At 50.0% G+C, this 18,137-nt stretch overlaps 1 protein-coding gene across 3 annotated transcripts; it reads left to right on the top strand.

The window, feature by feature from the left end:
• Positions 1 to 5,816: 5,816 nt before the first annotated feature.
• Positions 5,817 to 17,141, top strand: Cdc25b (cell division cycle 25B). Of its 3 annotated transcripts, XM_021655139.2 has the most exons (16): positions 5,818 to 6,292; positions 7,088 to 7,209; positions 7,835 to 7,886; positions 9,893 to 9,934; positions 10,074 to 10,110; positions 10,351 to 10,473; positions 10,565 to 10,687; positions 11,115 to 11,231; positions 11,645 to 11,725; positions 11,814 to 11,990; positions 12,204 to 12,296; positions 12,750 to 12,812; positions 12,956 to 13,054; positions 13,239 to 13,372; positions 15,607 to 15,718; positions 15,880 to 17,141. In XM_021655139.2, the coding sequence occupies exons 1-16, from the start codon at positions 6,093 to 6,095 to the stop codon at positions 16,018 to 16,020; spliced, it is 1,716 nt and encodes a 571-aa protein (XP_021510814.1). In that variant the 5' UTR covers positions 5,818 to 6,092; the 3' UTR covers positions 16,021 to 17,141. The 3 variants fall into 3 exon arrangements, with proteins under 3 accessions (XP_021510815.1, XP_021510814.1, XP_021510816.1); XM_021655140.2 differs by lacking the exon at positions 9,893 to 9,934 and having other exon boundaries at positions 5,817 to 6,292; XM_021655141.2 differs by lacking the exon at positions 10,565 to 10,687 and having other exon boundaries at positions 5,821 to 6,292; positions 10,351 to 10,518.
• Positions 17,142 to 18,137: the final 996 nt, after the last annotated feature.

Below are 18,137 nucleotides of genomic sequence, written 5' to 3'. Positions count from 1 at the left end.
ACCAGTTTGGCCTCAAACTCGTAAAGATTCACCTGCCTTTGCCTCCTTAGTGCTGGGATTAAAGGCATGTACCACCACACCAGACAATCCAAGAAACACACACATACACACACACACACACACACACACACACACACACACAGCCCTACAAAAACAAAACTCAAACAAACAAAAGGCCAGTAAGACAAAAGAAAATGCCCAAACAAAGCAAAATGAGACAGAAAGTCTGCAGAAATAGCACTGAGTTCATTTTGTGATGGCCACCTACTCCTGGGCATGGGATCTGCCCTTGTGTGTGACTGATACACCCAGTGACACTCCATGGGAGAAAACTGATTTTTCTCCTTGCCAGTGGGTATCAATTGCAGATAGCTTCTTGGTTGGGATGGGACCCTGTGTCTACCGGCCACCTGTGGAAGCCTTGTGCATACTGTTAAAGTCTCTATGAGATCTTATGTGCATCAGTCTGGAAGACACTGTTTCCTGGAATCATTCTCACCTCTGGCTCTGACAAGTCTTTTCATCTCCTCTTCTGCATAGATCCCTGAGCCCTTTGGTGAGGGTGTTCATCCAGACATCCTATTTAGGAGTGAGTGAGGTTGCCGTGTTTCTAAAAGTCTTGAAGAGTGCCATGAGTACCATCACAGGATGGCAAACTGAGGAGCTGGGGTAGACAAAGCTTTAGGTCAAGACACAAAGAGGACCAAGGACAGTGTCCCGGGAGCTTCAGGTTATAGGCTCCAGAAGTTGCCAACAACACATTCATGAGGGGCTGCTAAAGGCAAAATCGGAAATCAGGACAGTGGTGGTGTTCTGCGCGGCCAGGGAAGACAGTATAACTCTCTGCTCTTTTGATACACATTCCTCTTTCCATGTGTGTATTGGATCCTGAGATTCTGCCTTTGTCCACCTTTCCCAAGCTGACCTTTTACCTCTGTGAGTACCATAAAGATCAAACATAGGGCCTCATGTATGCCAAGCACATGCGCCACCCCAACCTGACATTTAAGGACTCCGCATGTAGCCAGGCACAGTGATCCCAACACTCTGGGAGGCACAGGCAGGTGGATCTCTGTGAGTTTGAAGCCATCCTGGCCTACAAAGTAAGTCTAAGACAGATAAAGCTACACAGAGAAACCCTGTCTCAAAAAAAAAAAAAAAAAACAATAATAATAATAATTCCACATGTTAGCTGGGCTGTGGTGGTACACACCTTTGATCCCAGCACTTGGTCTACACAGAGTTCCAGAACTGCTAGGGCTACACAAAGAAACCCTGTCTCAAAAAAACCAAACCAAACAAACAAAAACCCTCTTCATGTGCTCTGAATATCAAATCTTTGGTAGGTGTATTGCAAAAGCTTCCCTCCAGTTGGCACTTGTCCCTTAGCTTAGAAAATGTTTTAGATATGAGACTACTTGTAATCTCCAAGTGGCTCTGGCTACTTTTTGCTTTATTACTTCTGGTTTTGTGTCTTTGTAGAGGCCTTTCCCACCAGAGATATAAAAACTATTCTTCTAAGCTGGGTATAGTAGCACACACCTTTAATCCAGTACTCAAGAGGCAGAGGCAGTCAAATCACTGAAGCCTGCCTGGTCTACAGAGCGAGTTCCAGGACAGCAAGGGCTACACAAAGAAACCCTGACTCAGAAAAACACAAACAAACAAAAGCATTCTTCTAAAACAGTCTGGGGTTTGTTATTGTTTTTGTGGTTTGTTTGTTTTTGAGACAGGGTCTGAAGCCTTGGCTGTCCTGGAACTCTGTGTAGACCAGGCCGGCCATGAGCTCACAGAAATCTGAGTGGGGGAATTAAAGTCATAGTGACACCACACCTGGCTGTGTTTTTGTTTTTTGAGTTTGAGACTCTGTATGTAGCCTAAGGGACCCTCACTCTTATTATTCTCCAGTCTTAGTGACAAATATTGGTTTTTGTTTGCTTGCTTAGATTTACTTGTTTTGTGTGTATTATCTTAGTGTTCTCTTCCTGCAAAGAGATAGCATGATCACAACAGTTCTTTTTTTTAAAATTTATTTTATTTTATTTTATTTTATGTGCATTAGTGTGAAGGTGTCAGATCCCTTGGAATTGATGGTATAGACAGCTGTGAGCTGCAATGTGGGTGTGGGTCCTTTGGAACACCCTTAAGACAGTGCTCTTAACCACTGAGCCATCTCTCCAGCACCACGGCAATTCTTATAAAGAAAAGCATTTAATTGAAACTTGCTTGCAGTTTCGGAGGTTCAGCGCCATTCAGACAGACATGGTGTAGGAGAAGTATCTGAGAGTTCTCCAGGCAGCAGCAGGAGAGGACTCATCGGGCCTGGCTTGGGCTCCTGAGTCCTCAAAGTCCACCCCCAGTGACACTTTCTCCAACAGTGCCTTTTCCAACAAATAGTGCTGCTCCTAAGCATTCAGATATATCAGCCTATGGGAGCTGTTCTTATTCAAACCACACACACACACCAACGATGTGACTACATATATGTCTGTGCACCATGCCTAGTTGTCTGCAAAGGTCAGAAGAGGGCATTGGATCCCATAGAATGGGAGTTATAAACAGTTGTGAGCTGCCATGTGGATGTTGGGAATCAAACCTGGGTCTTCTGGAAGAGCCACCAAGTGCTCTTTAGCTAATGAGATGTCTCTCCACCTCCTTTACATACAACCCAGGACCACCTGCTCAGGTGTGACATCATCCACAGTAGGCTGGGCCCTCCCGAATCAAGAAAACGCCCCACAGACTTGCCTACAGGCCAAGCTGATGGAGGCATGTTCTCGGTTGAGACTCTGTTAATCCCAAAGATGGGAGGAGAAAGACCAACCACACAAATCCTCATAGCCAAACTAATTAAAGCAAGCAAATGATTTGCGCCTTAGGCAGGATTCAAGAGGTCAGCATTGGCTGTGAGGAAGACAAGGCTTTTATAGCTCAGGGTGAGGGGGTTTCCAAGTGAAGGATTTGGTGGGCAAAATAAGTGGAGAAAGACATGGTTGCAAGGTGAGCATAACAAGACAGTCATAGGTGGTCATAGAACCTTTTGAAGCAGAGGTAGGATTGCAAGATGGCTATAAATGACTTTTTGAAACAAGGACATGATTGCCATTTCTGGCATTACAGAACCATCTGTAGCTAAGGTTACAGGTAGGGCACAGCCCAGTCCTTGAGAAACAGATTTAATCATAAATAGGACTAATCGTAAATAAGACTAATTTGTCTTTACCATATCATGGCTTTTAAGCCTAAGATGGAGGCAGGCTGCTTGTTCAGTTTCCCCTTCCCAGATGACTACAGCTTGCGTCAAGCTGATGAAAAACTAGCCACCGCAATATTTTTAATATATTAGATTAAATTCAATACTAAATTAAAATTACATGTCTCTACTGTGTTTATTTATATTTTTCCTGTATTATGAACTGATGCCAGAAGCCAGGCCTTCACACATGCTGGGCAAATAGCCTACTGCTAAGACACACCACAAGATCTTTTTTTATTGTTTCTTGTTGGTAGTTTCATTTGTTGTTGTTGTTTTGAGATAAGCTATCACTCCAGCCCAGGAAGGCCTCAAGCTGTCAGTGATCCTCATTCCTCACCCCTTCTCTGAATTTAAGGCCAGCTTTCTTTTTGATTTTTTAACTTGGCAACTAGGAAATTTTTAGTTCTGTTTGTGGCTGGTATCCATGCCTGCCATCGTGTTTCCCTTGGCTATGTATGAATCACCCTCAGGAGACAATACAAGAAACTTCTCCAATGCTGTTCTGAAGACTTAGGGGTGGAGCTGCCCTTTGTATTATATAATGTTCTCCTTTGTCTGAATTTATGGTCACACATAAATTTAACATGTCACAAGGTGTGTGGGGGGGACCAGTAGGGGAAACATGAATGTTTCTAAAAGGGGCGTGGATGGAGAGATGGCTCAGAGGTTAATAGAACTGGCTGTTCTTCCAGAGGTGCTGGGTTTGATTCCCAGCACCCATGCGGCAGCTTACAACCATCCCTTTCAGGGGATCTGATGCCCTCTTCTGTCCTCCACAGGCACCAAACAGGCAAATGGTGCACAAACAGAAAAAACACCCATACACATAAAACAATAAAGTAGTAATCAATTATTTTTATTTTTAAAAAATCTCTAGAAGGTGATACCATGTGGGAACAGTCCTACTCCGAAGGTTGCAGAGCGAGATTTTTAACCCGACAGCAGTAGTGGTTCAGGCCTGTAATCCCATCACTCAGGAGGCAAGAGCAGGCTGGTCACAAGAACTTGAAGCCAGCCTGCTCTACATCCAAAGCCCCAGGTCAGCCAGGTCCACATGAGGAGGCACTCCCTTCCTTAATCTCAAAAGAGAGAAGATCTTTTCATTGATCTTTAAGGATCTTTTAGTCCTTGTTGTTGAATACGTGTTTCATGACCTAAGTGTGAAAATGAGCTTCAGAAGGACGTGAGTGGGTATGTGAGGGCCCCTCGCTGGGGGCGAGGAGCACCTCCAGCTGAGGGGGTCCAGGAGATTCAAGTGATTTTCCAAATCAACACAGCAGAGCCCCTCCTAACACTGAAGAGAGAGAGAGAGGGAGAGGGAGTGTGTGTGTGTGTGTGTGTGTGTGTGTGTTTGTGTGTGTTCTTGGAGGCGCTGAGAAGAAGCCTGCTCTGTTGATTTTGAAAACACAATCCTCAGACTTTATTCCAGGTCTTTGGAATGGAAGGCCGCGTGGGACACACCACGGCTGCTGGGCAAAATGTTGAAAGAAGGAGAGGCGGTGGTTCCTCCTCCAGTCACTCCTCTCAGGTGTAGCGAGTGGCCTCCTTCACACACAGCTGAACCTCTTACTCCCCATCCTTACCTGCTGGGCCTAGGGTGGCGGTTAAAACAGCAAAGGCAGGTAAGCAATGCTGCTCTCAGCTCCTAGATCCTCCGCTGCACCCCGCCAGCAGCCCTGAAGCCACGCTTTCACTGGGAAGAAGAATTTGAAAAAGCTCCCAACTGCCCACTAGGTCCTTCCCAGCTCATTCCAGGAAAACAGATGATGAGATCATTAGAAGAAGCTCATTGTAAATTAATAGCAAACTCAGCCTCTTTCACTTTCAAAGAAACACTAAATATGGTGCTATTAACACCAAATTAGCCAAGCCGTATGTGGGTGTGAGGTGCCTCCCCAACTGGGTTCTCTGGTGACTTATCCCAACTGCCTACTGCAGAAATTCGTGCTTAGATCCAAACGTTTAATTCTCAGGGTTTACGGGAGAATATTGGGCCCAGTGGGGGCACGTCTAAACTGGGAGCCCGGGAAACCCGCAGTTCTGCTCTGCCGCGCGAAGCGCCGCCTGCTGCGAGCGACCGCAGCTTGTCTGCGCAGCCCAGTGGCGCGGACAGGGACGCTGCAGGATTGGAGGGGCCGGGAGGGAGCATCTCTGTCCCCGCCACTCAACCCGACCCGTGATCTTAAGTTACGGAACTTCTCGACGGCCCCGTAAACCGGACAGGGAACGCAGACCTCGCAGCTCAGCTGGCAAACGCCCAGGGCCCAAGCTGAGCGTCGCACCGTCCCTTACCGGTGACCGTGCGTGATGGTAAACGTCGGAGGTCCTTTCGAGGCCATCCTAGAGGGTGGCTACTCCTTCGGGGGTGGGGGGTGCCTCCAAACCCTGACCCAGGAGACAGAATCCTGGAGAGCAGGATTCTCGTGTCAGAGGGAGCAGAGGGTATGTGTGGGTTAACCCAACTCCCTGAGTCACCCTAAGAAGCCCGGCGGGCAGAGCTAGCTGGTCCAGCCTCAGCCCCAGCCACGAGAGCTCCGCCCTCGATCCCGCCCTCCCGGAACCAGCGCCCCCATTGGTGGCGTCCGGCGGCGCTGCCGCTGTTATTTTTCGAATATATAAGGAGGTGGAGGTGGCAGCTGCCCAGCTCGGCGTCCTCCCCTCCCTTCCTCCCCACATCCCTCTCCTCCTCACTCCCAGGCCCACTGCTCTTCCTCCCTCCTTTCCCTCCCTTCTTCCCCTCACCCCAGGCTCACTCTCGGAGCCGAGCCAGCTGGGTCAGCGTCTGCTGGCCGCCGTGCTTGTGGCCCTGTAGCTAGCCTTTGCCCGCCCCGCCACGATGGAGGTGCCCCCGCAAAAGTCTGCGCCAGGCTCGGCTCTCAGTCCTGCCCGCGTGCTCGGTGGCATCCAGCGGCCGCGCCACTTCCCAGGCTTCGGGCTGGGGTCTGATGGCTTCCTGGGGTCTCCGGAGCGCGCGGCTTCCTCTTCTCCAGTGACCACTCTTACCCAGACCATGCACAATCTCGCTGGGCTCGGCAGGTAGGATGCCCCAAGGGCGCTGGGTGTGGTGGGAATGGGAGGCTCCTACTAGGAGAGATTAAGCACCAGAGCCTATGAACGCTGTTACCCTTGCTTCAGGGACCTGGGACAAGGGTGCTGAGTCAGAAGTTGTGCGATGACCCGCTAATGGTCGTTTACCCCTGCTCATTTTTTTTTTTTGCCTCCCGCACACTACCTCCCTAATCTCTGCCTTAGACAGAGGATCATGAGGTTGGCATAAAAGTGGGTCTTACAAGGCTGTGCTTCTGATCTTTGAAAGCACCCTGCATCTCCCAAACTCCCCTAAGGCTTAAACTGACTAAAGCCTGGCTGACCTCCTTAAATGTACCTGTGGGGTCCCAGCTGGGGTGGTCCAGCAGCAATGGAGAGGCAGGTCTTGCTTTGCCTCCAGGAAAATGCATGCACAGATGGGGATGTGAAGAGCAGGGAAAGGTTCTACAAACCTTCCCTGCTTCCTGCTGCCTCCTGCCCACTCTCCTTGTCCTTTTCCTTGGCTCAACTCTTCTGGATCCTTAGGAAGATCCTTCCTGAACCAACCAACAAAGATAATAACCTCTCGGGCCTCCTAGAATGAAGAACTTTGACCTGAGATACAGTCCTAGCATCACCAGGTCATCACCTAGCATCACCTGAGATACAGTCCTAGCACCACCACTCAGTGATGGGCAGGACCTTCATAGATAGGGAATACAAAGAAGCAGGAGCCAACCAGCTTCTAAACCCAACATTCATTTCTTCTTCTCCTCCTCCTCTGTGCCTCTTCTCTCTTCCCAGTGAGACCCCAAAGACTCAAAAAGGAAGCCTGACATTCCAGAACAGGCTGGCAGGCTTGTCCCTGTCCAGGCGCACCTCTGAATCCTCCCTGTCATCTGAGTCCTCAGACTCTTCTGATGCAGGTAATACCCAGGGACCCTGCCACACCCCATCAGAAGAGAGCAGGGGACTGCCTGGGCCTCCTAACTTCTCTGCACGTCAGATCACCACCCTTTCCATAGCCCAATGGGCCCAGAATCTTCCCACCTTGCCCTCAAACATGAGAAAAAAAAAAACATACTATCTGGTGGGTCTTGCCACACCCAACCTAAATAGGGGAGCTTGAGGACTGTGGCTCTTGGTAGGAGATGGTATCTTACCTATCCGAAACCTAGTGATAAAGCCACTAAACAGCTCCACCCAGGAGACATTTAGTACCAAAATCATGCTTGTGAAATGTTCTCTTAATCTGTAGCTTTTCTCCTTAGAAAACCATTATCTTTCCCAAGCTGCTTTAAACTAGCTTAAGAAAAATGCTTAAGAAGCGTTCTGCTTTTTAAAAACTGTGTAGAGACGTTTCCACAGTAAATAGCTAATGTAGCCCTGTGTCTTACGGGGAGAGGGATGGCAATGTCCCATGCTCAGGGTCCATAAGGAAGTTTTCACTAAAGTATATCTTGATCTCAAATAGAGAGAGGTTTTCTTTTTCCGGGGGCAAGTAAGCAGGGAAGGCTGCAACTTGCAAACCGAAGCGCTCTGTCCCACCAGGTCTCTGCATGGACTCCCCCAGCCCTGTGGACCCACAGACAGCAGAGCATGCGTGAGTCGAGAAGGAGGATTCCCACACTGAGGAGTTGACACCTGCCCTTGGGGATCAGTCTTTAAGATTTATTTTTAAATATGTGTTATGTGTTTCTCTATGTGAGGATATGTGCATATGAGCATGTAGGCCTGTGGAGGCCAGTGAGGGCTTTGGAATCCATAGAGCTGGAGCTCTAGGCTGTTTCGAGTTGCCATATGTGTGCTCTGGGTACTGAACTGGGGTCCTTGAAAGAGTAACGCATTCTTAGTCACTGAGCCATCGCTCCAGCCCCCAGAATCTTGCTTTCTTAAAGAGAACCAAAAAAATAGGCAGCTCCCTTAACTCCATTGTGAGGGGTTGATGTAACCTTCCCAAGCCTGGAGAACTGGCTCCCTGTTCAGAGAAGGGCCCTGCTGTCAGAGAAGCCAGGTGAGAGTGGGCTTGGGGCCAGAGGACATCGGGACAATGGCTTCTGGGAAAGAATTCCAATACTTGGCTTCAGCTAGTGTTGGCATTCAGAAAAACAATGTCCCTGATGTTCCCATTTTCCTTTTTTTGCCTGTACACATTTCTGTACATGTGAAATGTTTTTCCAACTTATAACTATGGTCCTGCTGGGTGTGGTGGCCCATATCTGTAATCCCAACACTCTGGAAGCTAAAATGGGAAGATAGGGAGTTCAAGGCTAACTTGGGCTGTGCGATAAGACCTTATCTCAGAACCTAGGCCGAACAAAAATGGTGTCTACAGACTGGCTTGACTGGCTTGTCTCACCATTGGCCCCTGGCTTTACACCATTGACCAGACCCTTTCCAATAGAGAGTGGAGAGAGAAAGCTGGTCTCTGCTCTGAGCAGACACCTCTCCCTTGGCTGTGGGCACAGACTGTGCCTTCCAGAGGACACCTGCTTCCATCCAGCTGCTGCAGTAGCTGTCAGTCATTAGGAGGGACAACTGAGCATTGCTGAATAGGGTGGCCGTTACTGTTTCCTCCTGATGCCTTTGATCAGACTGTGCTGAGCCAGGGGTTTATTCACAAACAGGAAACCGAGAATTGGGTGGGGATGGGAAGAGTGTAGGTTGTTTTTTAGTGACAACACAGATCCCTCCCCGCTGAGGCGCAGCTACGAACGATACCAGGTTGATTGCACACAGGTCTCTCTGAGGGCCACTTGGGTACTAATTGCAAGTTGCACTTCCCTCTACTGTGCACTCCTTTTGACTATTTACAGTTTCTCAGAAAGAAGCTGGTGTGTGTGTGTGTGTGTGTGTGTGTTTAAGCTCCACATGACAGGTGCTCCAGCCACAAAGGTGGAAGGCAAGGCTTGTAAGCAGAAGCCGATGCTTCAGCCTCAAATGGAACATCTGTTGGAATTCCTTGCCGGCTGGCTTCTTCTAAGACAGAAGGAGGGGCTGGAACAAGAGACTGGGTCTCAGAAAATTCCGTAGGAGGGAGGAGAGGCTGGAAGCAGCTCTGCTTGTTGATAGGGGGTCCTGCTGGGCTGATCCAGAAAAAACACTGAAGCAGGCCCCTCTCCTGGAGACAGCCAGGCCAGTTTCTCTTAGCAGAAAGGGAAACTCAGCCTTTCAGGCATCCACCCCAGAGTCACCCTCATTACAGGGTGCCTTCAGCCTGTTGTCACGGGGTGGATCAGTGCCTTTCACGGTGGCCATATGTCTCCACTAATGTAATTTGCATACAGGTGGAAGGCCTGTGCTAGCCTGGTGCAGGCTGGCAAGACTGTTGCCTTGGTGATGTCTTAATGACCCTGTGACCTTCCCCAGCTGTCTCCACCGCTGCCATTCAAGGCAGCCTTTAAAAATCCCAGCTGCCTCAAATCCTTCGTCCCTGGTACCCAGTCCCACCAATAGTGGGCTTTTTCTTTATTCTCCCCTTCCCCTCATCTAACCACAGACCCTTGTCCTTGGCCTTATTGCTGGTCCTTTGGGGATGGGCCTGGCTGGGGCCTGGGGCTGAAGGTAGGTGTTGGGCTACAGGAAAAATGGGTCACTTCTCCCTCCCAGGTTCGAGCAGGCCATTCAGGCAGCCAGTCGGGTCATTCAAAAGTAAGTGCTTTCCACGCTTCCCTACTTACCTCCTGCTAGCTCATGCAATCTAGATGACTAGGGGGCAAGGAAACCCTGCCCCCTGTGGATCACTGACCTCCGCCTTCCCAGCTCTGAACTGTCCTCCTTTCTTTTGCAGTGAGCAGTTTACCATAAAGCGCTTCCGATCCTTGCCAGTGAGTGTCCTCTGAGGCCTGGCAGGGAGCTTAAGCATGCTGGCTGGCATGGAAATCCTAGGGACACCTTCCAGAGATGATACTTGAAGTAGCCAGGCATTCCTGGACTGGCTGGGGGAGATGGGGTTTTATCTGTTGGCTGAGTGGCCTGAGGAGTTTGGAGCGGGGTAGCAGAAGGTAGGACCTGGGTGGTAACAGGAATGCAGCCTTCGGTAGTTACTGCCCTGTCTGGTTCCCTAGGTGAGGCTGCTGGAACACAGCCCTGTGCTACAGAACATTAGCAACTCCCAAGCGCTGGACAGCCGGAAGGAAAATGAAGCTGGCTACAGAGCTGCCAACAGCCCTGGGGAGGACAAGGAGAATGTGCGTTTCCGGAGACCAGTGTGGAAGAGCTCCAGGGAGAGAATGGTACACTGGGTTTATCCTGATGTTTCCTCTCCAACTTTGCCCACAGGATAGATATCTCTTCAGGGCACCATGGAAGCCTACTCACCTCAGCCCTACGAAAGCTCTGGCACAGTGGGCCAGCCGCAGAGAGGCCTTTACCCAGAGGCCAAGCTCAGCCCCTGACCTGATGGTACATGAGAAGACCCGACTCTTCCAGGGCCCTCTGAGACAGCTCTGGAGAGAGGTGGTGGCTGGAGAGAGGGCTCAGTGATTAAAAGCACTGGTTATTCTTCCAGAGGACCCAGTCCGACTCCCAGCCCCAAACTGCAGCCCACAACCCTCTGTAATTTCAGCCCCAGAGGACCCGATGCCTCCCTTGGCCTCAGTGGGCGCTGTTTGCACACGGTATGCAGACATCTGTGCAGGCAAAATACTGTAAAATAATGGTTAAAAAATTAAAAAGGAATAAAAGCTAAAAAAAAATTAAAAAAAGAAAATAGGAGAAGAAATGGTGGCCTAGACCCCTCCCCCACCAGCCACCCAGTACTGTAGACTTATCCTCAGAAGGAGTGGCAGGTTCCCGCCTGAGTGTTCTGTGCTTGTTGTCATTTGGACAGTATCTTACCCCTGAAAGGAAGATGGAAGTAGAGGAGTCTTCCTCTTCCTTGACTCCTGTCGAAAGGGCTTCTGAAGAAGATGACGGGTTTGTGGACATCCTGGAGAGTGATTTAAAGGTAAGTAGCCTTGGTCTGCAAGGCCCCTCCATGCACCCCACTTGGATAGTCCAGAAAAGGAGAGCTCTGACTCCAGCAAGACTACAACCCACCCCAGTGTCAGAAGAACTTGAGGGAACTGAGTATCAGCCTGATATTGGCCAATCAGAGAAGACCAGGTGGGCTGGTGCTACAGAGGAATGGAGGCTGGGCGTGATGAAGGTACTTCCGGCTGAGGGCAAGCCAGGAGCAGGTGGGTCCCTGCTGCTCTTTAGGTTTTGGGGGAGGGAGTTGCCATAGATGGAAGAGTCAGCAGGACTGGGTACAGCCCAGAATTTCTGGGAGAGCAGGCAAGGGGAGACTCTATGAGGTTTATTCCATGCTTTTTTTTTTTTTTTTTTTTTGTGATGGTATCCTTGCTGATTTGACCTCAGGAAGATGATGTGGTCCCCCCAGGCATGGAGAACCTCATTAGTGCCCCACTGGTCAAAAAGCTGGATAAGGAAGAGGAACAGGTAAACCCCAGAAGTGCCCCCTTGGAGCTTAGGGGGCGTAGGGTTGAGGGACTAGGCACACGGACTCCTGCCATGTTTCCCTCGCTAGGATCTCATCATGTTCAGCAAGTGCCAGCGGCTCTTCCGCTCTCCATCTATGCCGTGCAGTGTGATCCGGCCCATCCTCAAGAGGATAGAGCGTCCCCAGGACAGGGATGCGCCTGTCCAGAGCAAGCGCAGAAAGAGCATGACACCCCTGGAAGAACAGCAGCAGCCTGAAGAACCTGTTAGTTCCTCCCTCCTGGGCCTGGGCTGTCATGGCTTATCTGGGGATGTGCTTGGGTTGAAGATGGTTTGGGGTGTACTCTCTTGGCCAAGTGTGTAGCAGGGGCTACTGTACAGGTAGTTGTTTGTGTGGCAGGGAAAGAGGGTCTCAACCAAATGGTATGGAGAGGCGGTCTCAGCCCTGACCCTGGTCTCCATCTGCCTTGCCTCCCAGAAGGCCCGTGTCTTCCGCTCAAAGTCCCTGTGTCATGAGATTGAGAGCATCCTGGACAGTGACCACCGTGGATTGATTGGAGATTACTCTAAGGTAGCATCCTGGGACCTCAGGAGGCTTCTGTTATCTGCTGGAACCCATAGTACAGGAGCTCTCTGTCTCCAGAACCCCCCTTTTCTCTCTTGTATCTTTTTATTCTTGTTCTCATCCAAACTCTTCCCTCTGGCTCCCCTTCTCCCTGATGCCACCCCCAATCTGTCCAGGCATCTGCCATATCTCAACTTTGAAAACATTTCCAAATGAATCTCTGGTATGCAGTCTCCAGCCTCACCCCTCTGCTTTCAAACCCAAGAGCAGGAAGCGAGAAGGTCCACGGCTGCTTCTTTCTGTTTTCACCCTCAGAAGGCTGCTTCCTGGGTGTGGCCCCACCCCAGGTCCCATTCAGAACTGAATCTGAAGGTCAAAGCAAGTGTTGCCACTGTCCTTTCCAGCCTTCTTGTCTCACTTCCTTCCCTTTCTCTGCCTCTGTCTCTTCCTTTCCCTCAGGCTTTCCTCCTGCAGACTGTGGATGGCAAACACCAGGACCTCAAGTACATCTCACCAGAAACTGTAAGCGGGCTTGAGCCACTCACTCTCCAGGAGCACTGGGGACCCCTCCCCCCTGGGTTGGGCTGCATGATGGGAGCATCAGCAGAGTGAGGGAAAACCTTGGCTACCAGCCTACTGGCACCAACTCTGGTGGCCTCCTGCAGATGGTGGCCCTGTTGACAGGCAAGTTCAGCAGCATCGTGGAGAAATTTGTAATTGTGGACTGCCGATACCCCTATGAGTATGAAGGCGGCCATATCAAGGTGAGGCGGGTGCTGGTAAGGCCAGACCCTCCATTCGGATTCCTTGCCAGGAGGAAATACACCTTCTATGGTGTATTTCTCTTGGGGAGGGTTCCGCCTAGCAAGATGTGGGGTTGCCTGCCTGGGAAATGGAAGAGAAGGGATGAGGTACAGGCTGCAGCTTGAACCCCAGATCCTCTGACAGAATGCTGTGAACTTGCCCCTGGAACGGGACGCAGAGACCTTCCTGCTGCAGCGTCCCATCATGCCTTGTAGCCTGGACAAGAGAATCATCCTCATTTTCCACTGTGAATTCTCGTCTGAGCGTGGCCCACGCATGTGAGTCCTAGCTCTGTCCTACTGGTCAGCTAGTGCCCGCCCTCGGCTGCCTTTGCCTATTGCTGGGTGCTAGAGTCTCTTGCTACACCTGATAGTTTAAAGCCAATCTTACTCCAGCATGCCTTCCCATTGCCTTTTTCTCATCCGCTTCATCAGACCATCTTTCATCCATTGCTGCACCTCCCACTTGGTGCCAAGTTCTACAGTGTCCTTAAAATCTGAGGACCCTGTTCCAAGCCACATTCTCAGCGACACTTAAGCATCCTGTTCTCATGCTGACTGCCACTGGGTCCTTAGCCTTCCCTCACCAGCCTCTCTGTCCCTCCACTCATGAGCGTTTCTGGTTATTCCTCTGCCTCCCGGTCCAGGGTGACCATCAGTTCCATCTGGCAGCTGTTAGCTTCTCAGAGGTCTGGAATCTGCCTTTCCCGTTCCCTGTACAGGGGCCCCTCCCCTGCCGCCCTCCCCTTTCCCTGCTGGGCAGTGGAGCAGTCATGGAGCTTCACTTTTTGATCCTTCCTTTTTATATGTGGTTTTTCTATGTCGCTGTAGTAGGGACTGATCCAGGCCATCACATGCATTAGGTAAGCACTCTACCAGTGTGGGCTATCCGCGGTCTTCTCTTATTTATTTATTTATTGCTTTGCTTTTGTTTTTGTTTTTGTTTTTTGATTTTTTGAGTCAGGGTTTCTGTGTGTAGCCTTGGTTATCCAGACTCGCTTTGTAGACCAGGCTGGCCTCAAACTCACTGATTGACCTGCCTCCGCCTCCCCGGGTGCTGGGAGGAAAGGTGTGTGCCACCCCTCCCCCCAGCTTATTTATTTTTTTAACTATTGTGTGTGTATGTGATGTATGAGGCACATGTGCACGGCGTACAGGTGGAGGCCAGAGGGTGACTTTATGAAATCAGTTCTCTTCTACCACGTTTACATGAGTGTCAGGAATTGAGTCCAGGTTACCAGGGGTTGCCTTTACCCACTGAACCCTCTCACTGCCCTGACTCCCCTTTAAAGAAGCTTATTTTTACCCAGGCAGAGGTGGTGCATGCCTTTAATCCCAGGACTTGGGAGCCAGAGGCAGGTAGATCTCTGTGTTCAAAGCCAGCCCGGTGTACAAGAGGGAGTTCCAGAACAGCCAGGGTACACAGAGAGAGAGGGAGAGAGAGAGAGAGAGAGACCCTGTCTTGGAAAACTTTTTTTTTTAAGTTTGTTTTTCTTTTCTTAATTTGTAATCAGATTTAGACACTTAACTTTATGTGAAAGTATTTTGCCTGCAAGTGTGTGTCTACAGATGCATGCTTGGTGCCTGCAGACATCAGAAGAGGGTCTTGATCCCCTGGGACTGGAGTTATAAATGGTTGTGAGCTACTGTGTGGGTGCTGGAAACTGAACCTATATTCTTTGCAAGAGCAACAGTGTTCTCAGCCACTAAGCCTTCTCTTTAGCCTGTGGCCCTTCTTTAAAACAGTGCATAATATGTGTATACACATACACACATTTTTGTATATGTGTATATATATTTGTATGTGTGTACAAGTGCCTTTGTGTGTGGTATACATGCATGTGGTACATACATGTGTGCATATAAGTACATGTATGCAGAGAGGCCAGAGCGGGATGTTATATGTCCTATGGAATACTTCCACCTTATTCTCGAGATAAGTTTCTCACTGAATTGGGCTTCCAATCAGTCCTCCTGTTTTTACCCCACACCCACACCCCCATTGATTGGGTTACAGGCTCTGTTGTGTTATGGATTTGAACTCATGTCCTCATGTTTATTCAATGGGTGTTCTTACCCACTGAGCCACCTCCTAGCCCTACCTTTTATTTTGAGACAGGTCTTACTGGAGTCCAGACTGGCCTTTGGCTCTTTTTGTAGCACAGACAGGTCTTGAACCCCTCTGCTTCAGAATCCTATGTCGCTAGGATTTCAGGCTTGTGCCATCGGGCCACGTTCTGAGTCACCCTTGATTGTGTCCGCTTGTCACTTTTCTTGCTTCCTCTTTTTTGGTCCATGTCGTAGAGCGCCCTAGGTTATGCAACAGCCTTCCAGAAACAGTGGCCACTCCTGATTTCCCTCTGTCTTCACTCCAGTGCCTTCTGCCTGGTAGCCCGTTTTTCCTGTGCCCCGAAGCCTGTGCTTTCAGAGGCCCTCAAAGCAGTGTGTACAGGACATGGGACTCTTTCCTACCAGTGGTCTGGCCTGAGCCCCTCCCTCCCACGCTGCTCCAGGTGCCGATTCATCAGGGAACGGGACCGTGCTGCTAACGACTACCCCAACCTCTACTACCCCGAGATGTATATCCTCAAAGGCGGCTACAAGGAGTTCTTCCCACAGCATCCGGTACCGTGTGTGGGGTGGTCACAGCTCTCCTGACTCGGACCATAGACAGGGCCCAACCAGGCTGTAACAGACCCACCCCCCTAGCCCCTCAGTCCCGCCCCACACAACTTACTCTTTCCCCCACACTGATGGACTCTTTGCAACTTCTCATCCTCCTTTAGAACTTTTGTGAGCCCCAGGACTACCGGCCCATGAACCATGAGGCTTTCAGGGATGAGCTGAGGACCTTCCGCCTCAAGACACGCAGCTGGGCTGGGGAGCGGAGCCGGAGGGAACTCTGCAGCAGGCTGCAAGACCAGTGATGAGCCAGCCTCAGTCCTGCTGCCGTCCTTACCTCGTGGGGCTTGGGAGCCAGTGGGTCCCGTGGGCCTAAGAGGCCACCTCTCTGCTAGAGGCCTCAGGTGCTATTGGGAGTTAGGAGAAAGGTGTGGTGTCACGTCTGTCTGTCCCTGTCCTCAATTCCCGTCTCACTCCAGTCCCTTCTTGAAGAGCCCAGCCTGATGGGTGGGTACTGAAAGTACTTCATGTTCCATGGGAACTCTTTTACAGTCTTTTTTCCCGTATTTGTGTTAACTCTTTGTCTTCCTGTGTTCAGTAGGCCCCCTTTATGGGGAGAACCTTTAGGATGAGCATAGTAGCAATTCGGGTAGCCTGGACCTGTCGGCTTTCCTCTGCCGGCCTTTGTACAGACACCTCCATTGAAAACATAAGCACTTACTTTTTCCTGCTGTAGTCTTACCTGCAGCTTTTACTTCTGTTTGTCTGACTTAGTGTATTTCAGGACACACTGACAGCTGAGTAGGCTCCCTTGTACAGCTGGGGGTTAGAGATTCAAATATCACGTCCTTGTTAGGCCTGTCTTTTTCTTCTCCTCTAAGGCCCCCAGGGCAAGAGCAAAGGCCTGATTCTGGAGCTTCCAGGAGCCCCAGTCCCACTGCTGTGAACCCCAGAGCCTCACTGGTCAGAAGCTGCTTCTGGGCAATGGACCAGTCACTGAGTTTCATTTCTTGATCCTTCTCTTCTCCACCTCTGTCCTCCCTTTCCTTTTTTCCATGTCTGGTCCAGACAGCCTCTTGAGTATGTGTGGTTTTTGCTGTGTGGCTGTATCTTGGCCTGTTACAGATGGACAGGAGGCTGGATGGATGTGGGTGCACAGTGCCTTGCATACACGGATGCACACTAACTGACTGGTAGTATTTCGGTGAGCATGATGGCCTATGGCAGGAGTGTGTGTGTGTGAAAAAAGCCTTTACACTTAGAATTTGGAAATATTCAAGAAACATCATGGAAGCAGCTAAATATAAACAACAAAACCAAGCAACCTCTGGCTTCAGAATCTACATAGGAGAAGGTCATGCTGGAAGGCTCCAGTGAGTCCTCTGGCAAGGCCTTGGTTTAATAAAGCACTGAGCAAGATGAATAATCTGTTTATTATGCGGAGACCAAAGCAGACCCGGTGGTAAAATGGGGGAAAGGACAGAGCAGCAAAGGAGGGAAGGCTTTCTGGAGAAGGGACCTTGTACCTCATGTTCTCTTCTGGAGTTTCTCTCACGCTGTCTGGTTTTGTGAAGTAGAGGAGAGGGGTCCTCTCACTATGTAGCTCAGACAGGCATCAAACTTGTGGCTGCCCTGTGTCGACCTCCTTGTAAGTATGCACCACCACTCCTAGCCAGTGCTTCTCATGCATGACACTCCTGTGAGGGCTTTGGCTTCCTCTCTCTCTCTCTCCTCTCTCCTATCCAAGCTCTCCTGAGGCTTACCCCTCTTCAAGCCTGCTCTAAGTGGCAAGACTGACCCCATCACACCTCAAGGAATTGACAGCAGTTCATACTATCCCCAGCCTAAATTTCAAGGATTCCTGCCATAGTCCATAGGATTTAGGACTGCCTCAGCTTCTTCCCCTCAGAGGAGTAGAAAACAGCCGAGCCTCCCAAGAAAAAAAAAAAAAAAGAAAGAAAGAAAGAAAAGAAAAATTACAAGACTTACAAGACTGGGTCTTATTATGTCTTACTAGCCCAGAACTTACTTAGACCGGGCTGGCCTCAAAAGCATAACTCTGCCTCCTGAGAGCTGGAATTAAAGGTGTGTGCCAGCATGCCCTGAGCTAGAAATCCTTTACTGAATAACAATGCAATTGACCCTTCAAAATGAGCTATGTTTTCCTAGGCTCTTTTGATTGAGAGTGCATACAGGCTAGGGTATAGCTCAGTGGTAGAGCATTACTTGGCATGCCTGAGGCCTTGGGGTTGGTTCCCAGTGGTCTGGAGGAGGGTGGGGAAGGAGTAATCCACAATGCACACACATCAGGTATGAGTCTCATTTTCTATGAGGTTTGTTCTGAAGTGGGTAGAGCAATGGTTATCTGCCCCATTTTGTAGTTACCCTTGGTCCAGGGTGCCCTGCAGGGTACCGGAAGTAG

Source organism: Meriones unguiculatus, chromosome 18 (assembly GCF_030254825.1).
Source record: "Meriones unguiculatus strain TT.TT164.6M chromosome 18, Bangor_MerUng_6.1, whole genome shotgun sequence".
Lineage (NCBI taxonomy): Eukaryota > Metazoa > Chordata > Mammalia > Rodentia > Muridae > Meriones > Meriones unguiculatus.
Note: the sequence above shows the minus strand (reverse complement) of the source record. Positions and strands in the feature narration are given on the sequence as shown.

Excerpts from the sequence above, each read along its gene's own strand:
- Cdc25b (XM_021655139.2), top strand. The coding sequence starts at position 6,093 with ATGGAGGTGCCCCCGCAAAAGTCTGCGCCAGGCTCGGCTCTCAGTCCT. Across the intron at positions 9,935-10,073 it reads GCCAGTCGGGTCATTCAAAA|TGAGCAGTTTACCATAAAGC; the intron begins GTAAGTGCTTTC and ends TTTCTTTTGCAG. Across the intron at positions 11,726-11,813 it reads TGGATAAGGAAGAGGAACAG|GATCTCATCATGTTCAGCAA; the intron begins GTAAACCCCAGA and ends TTCCCTCGCTAG.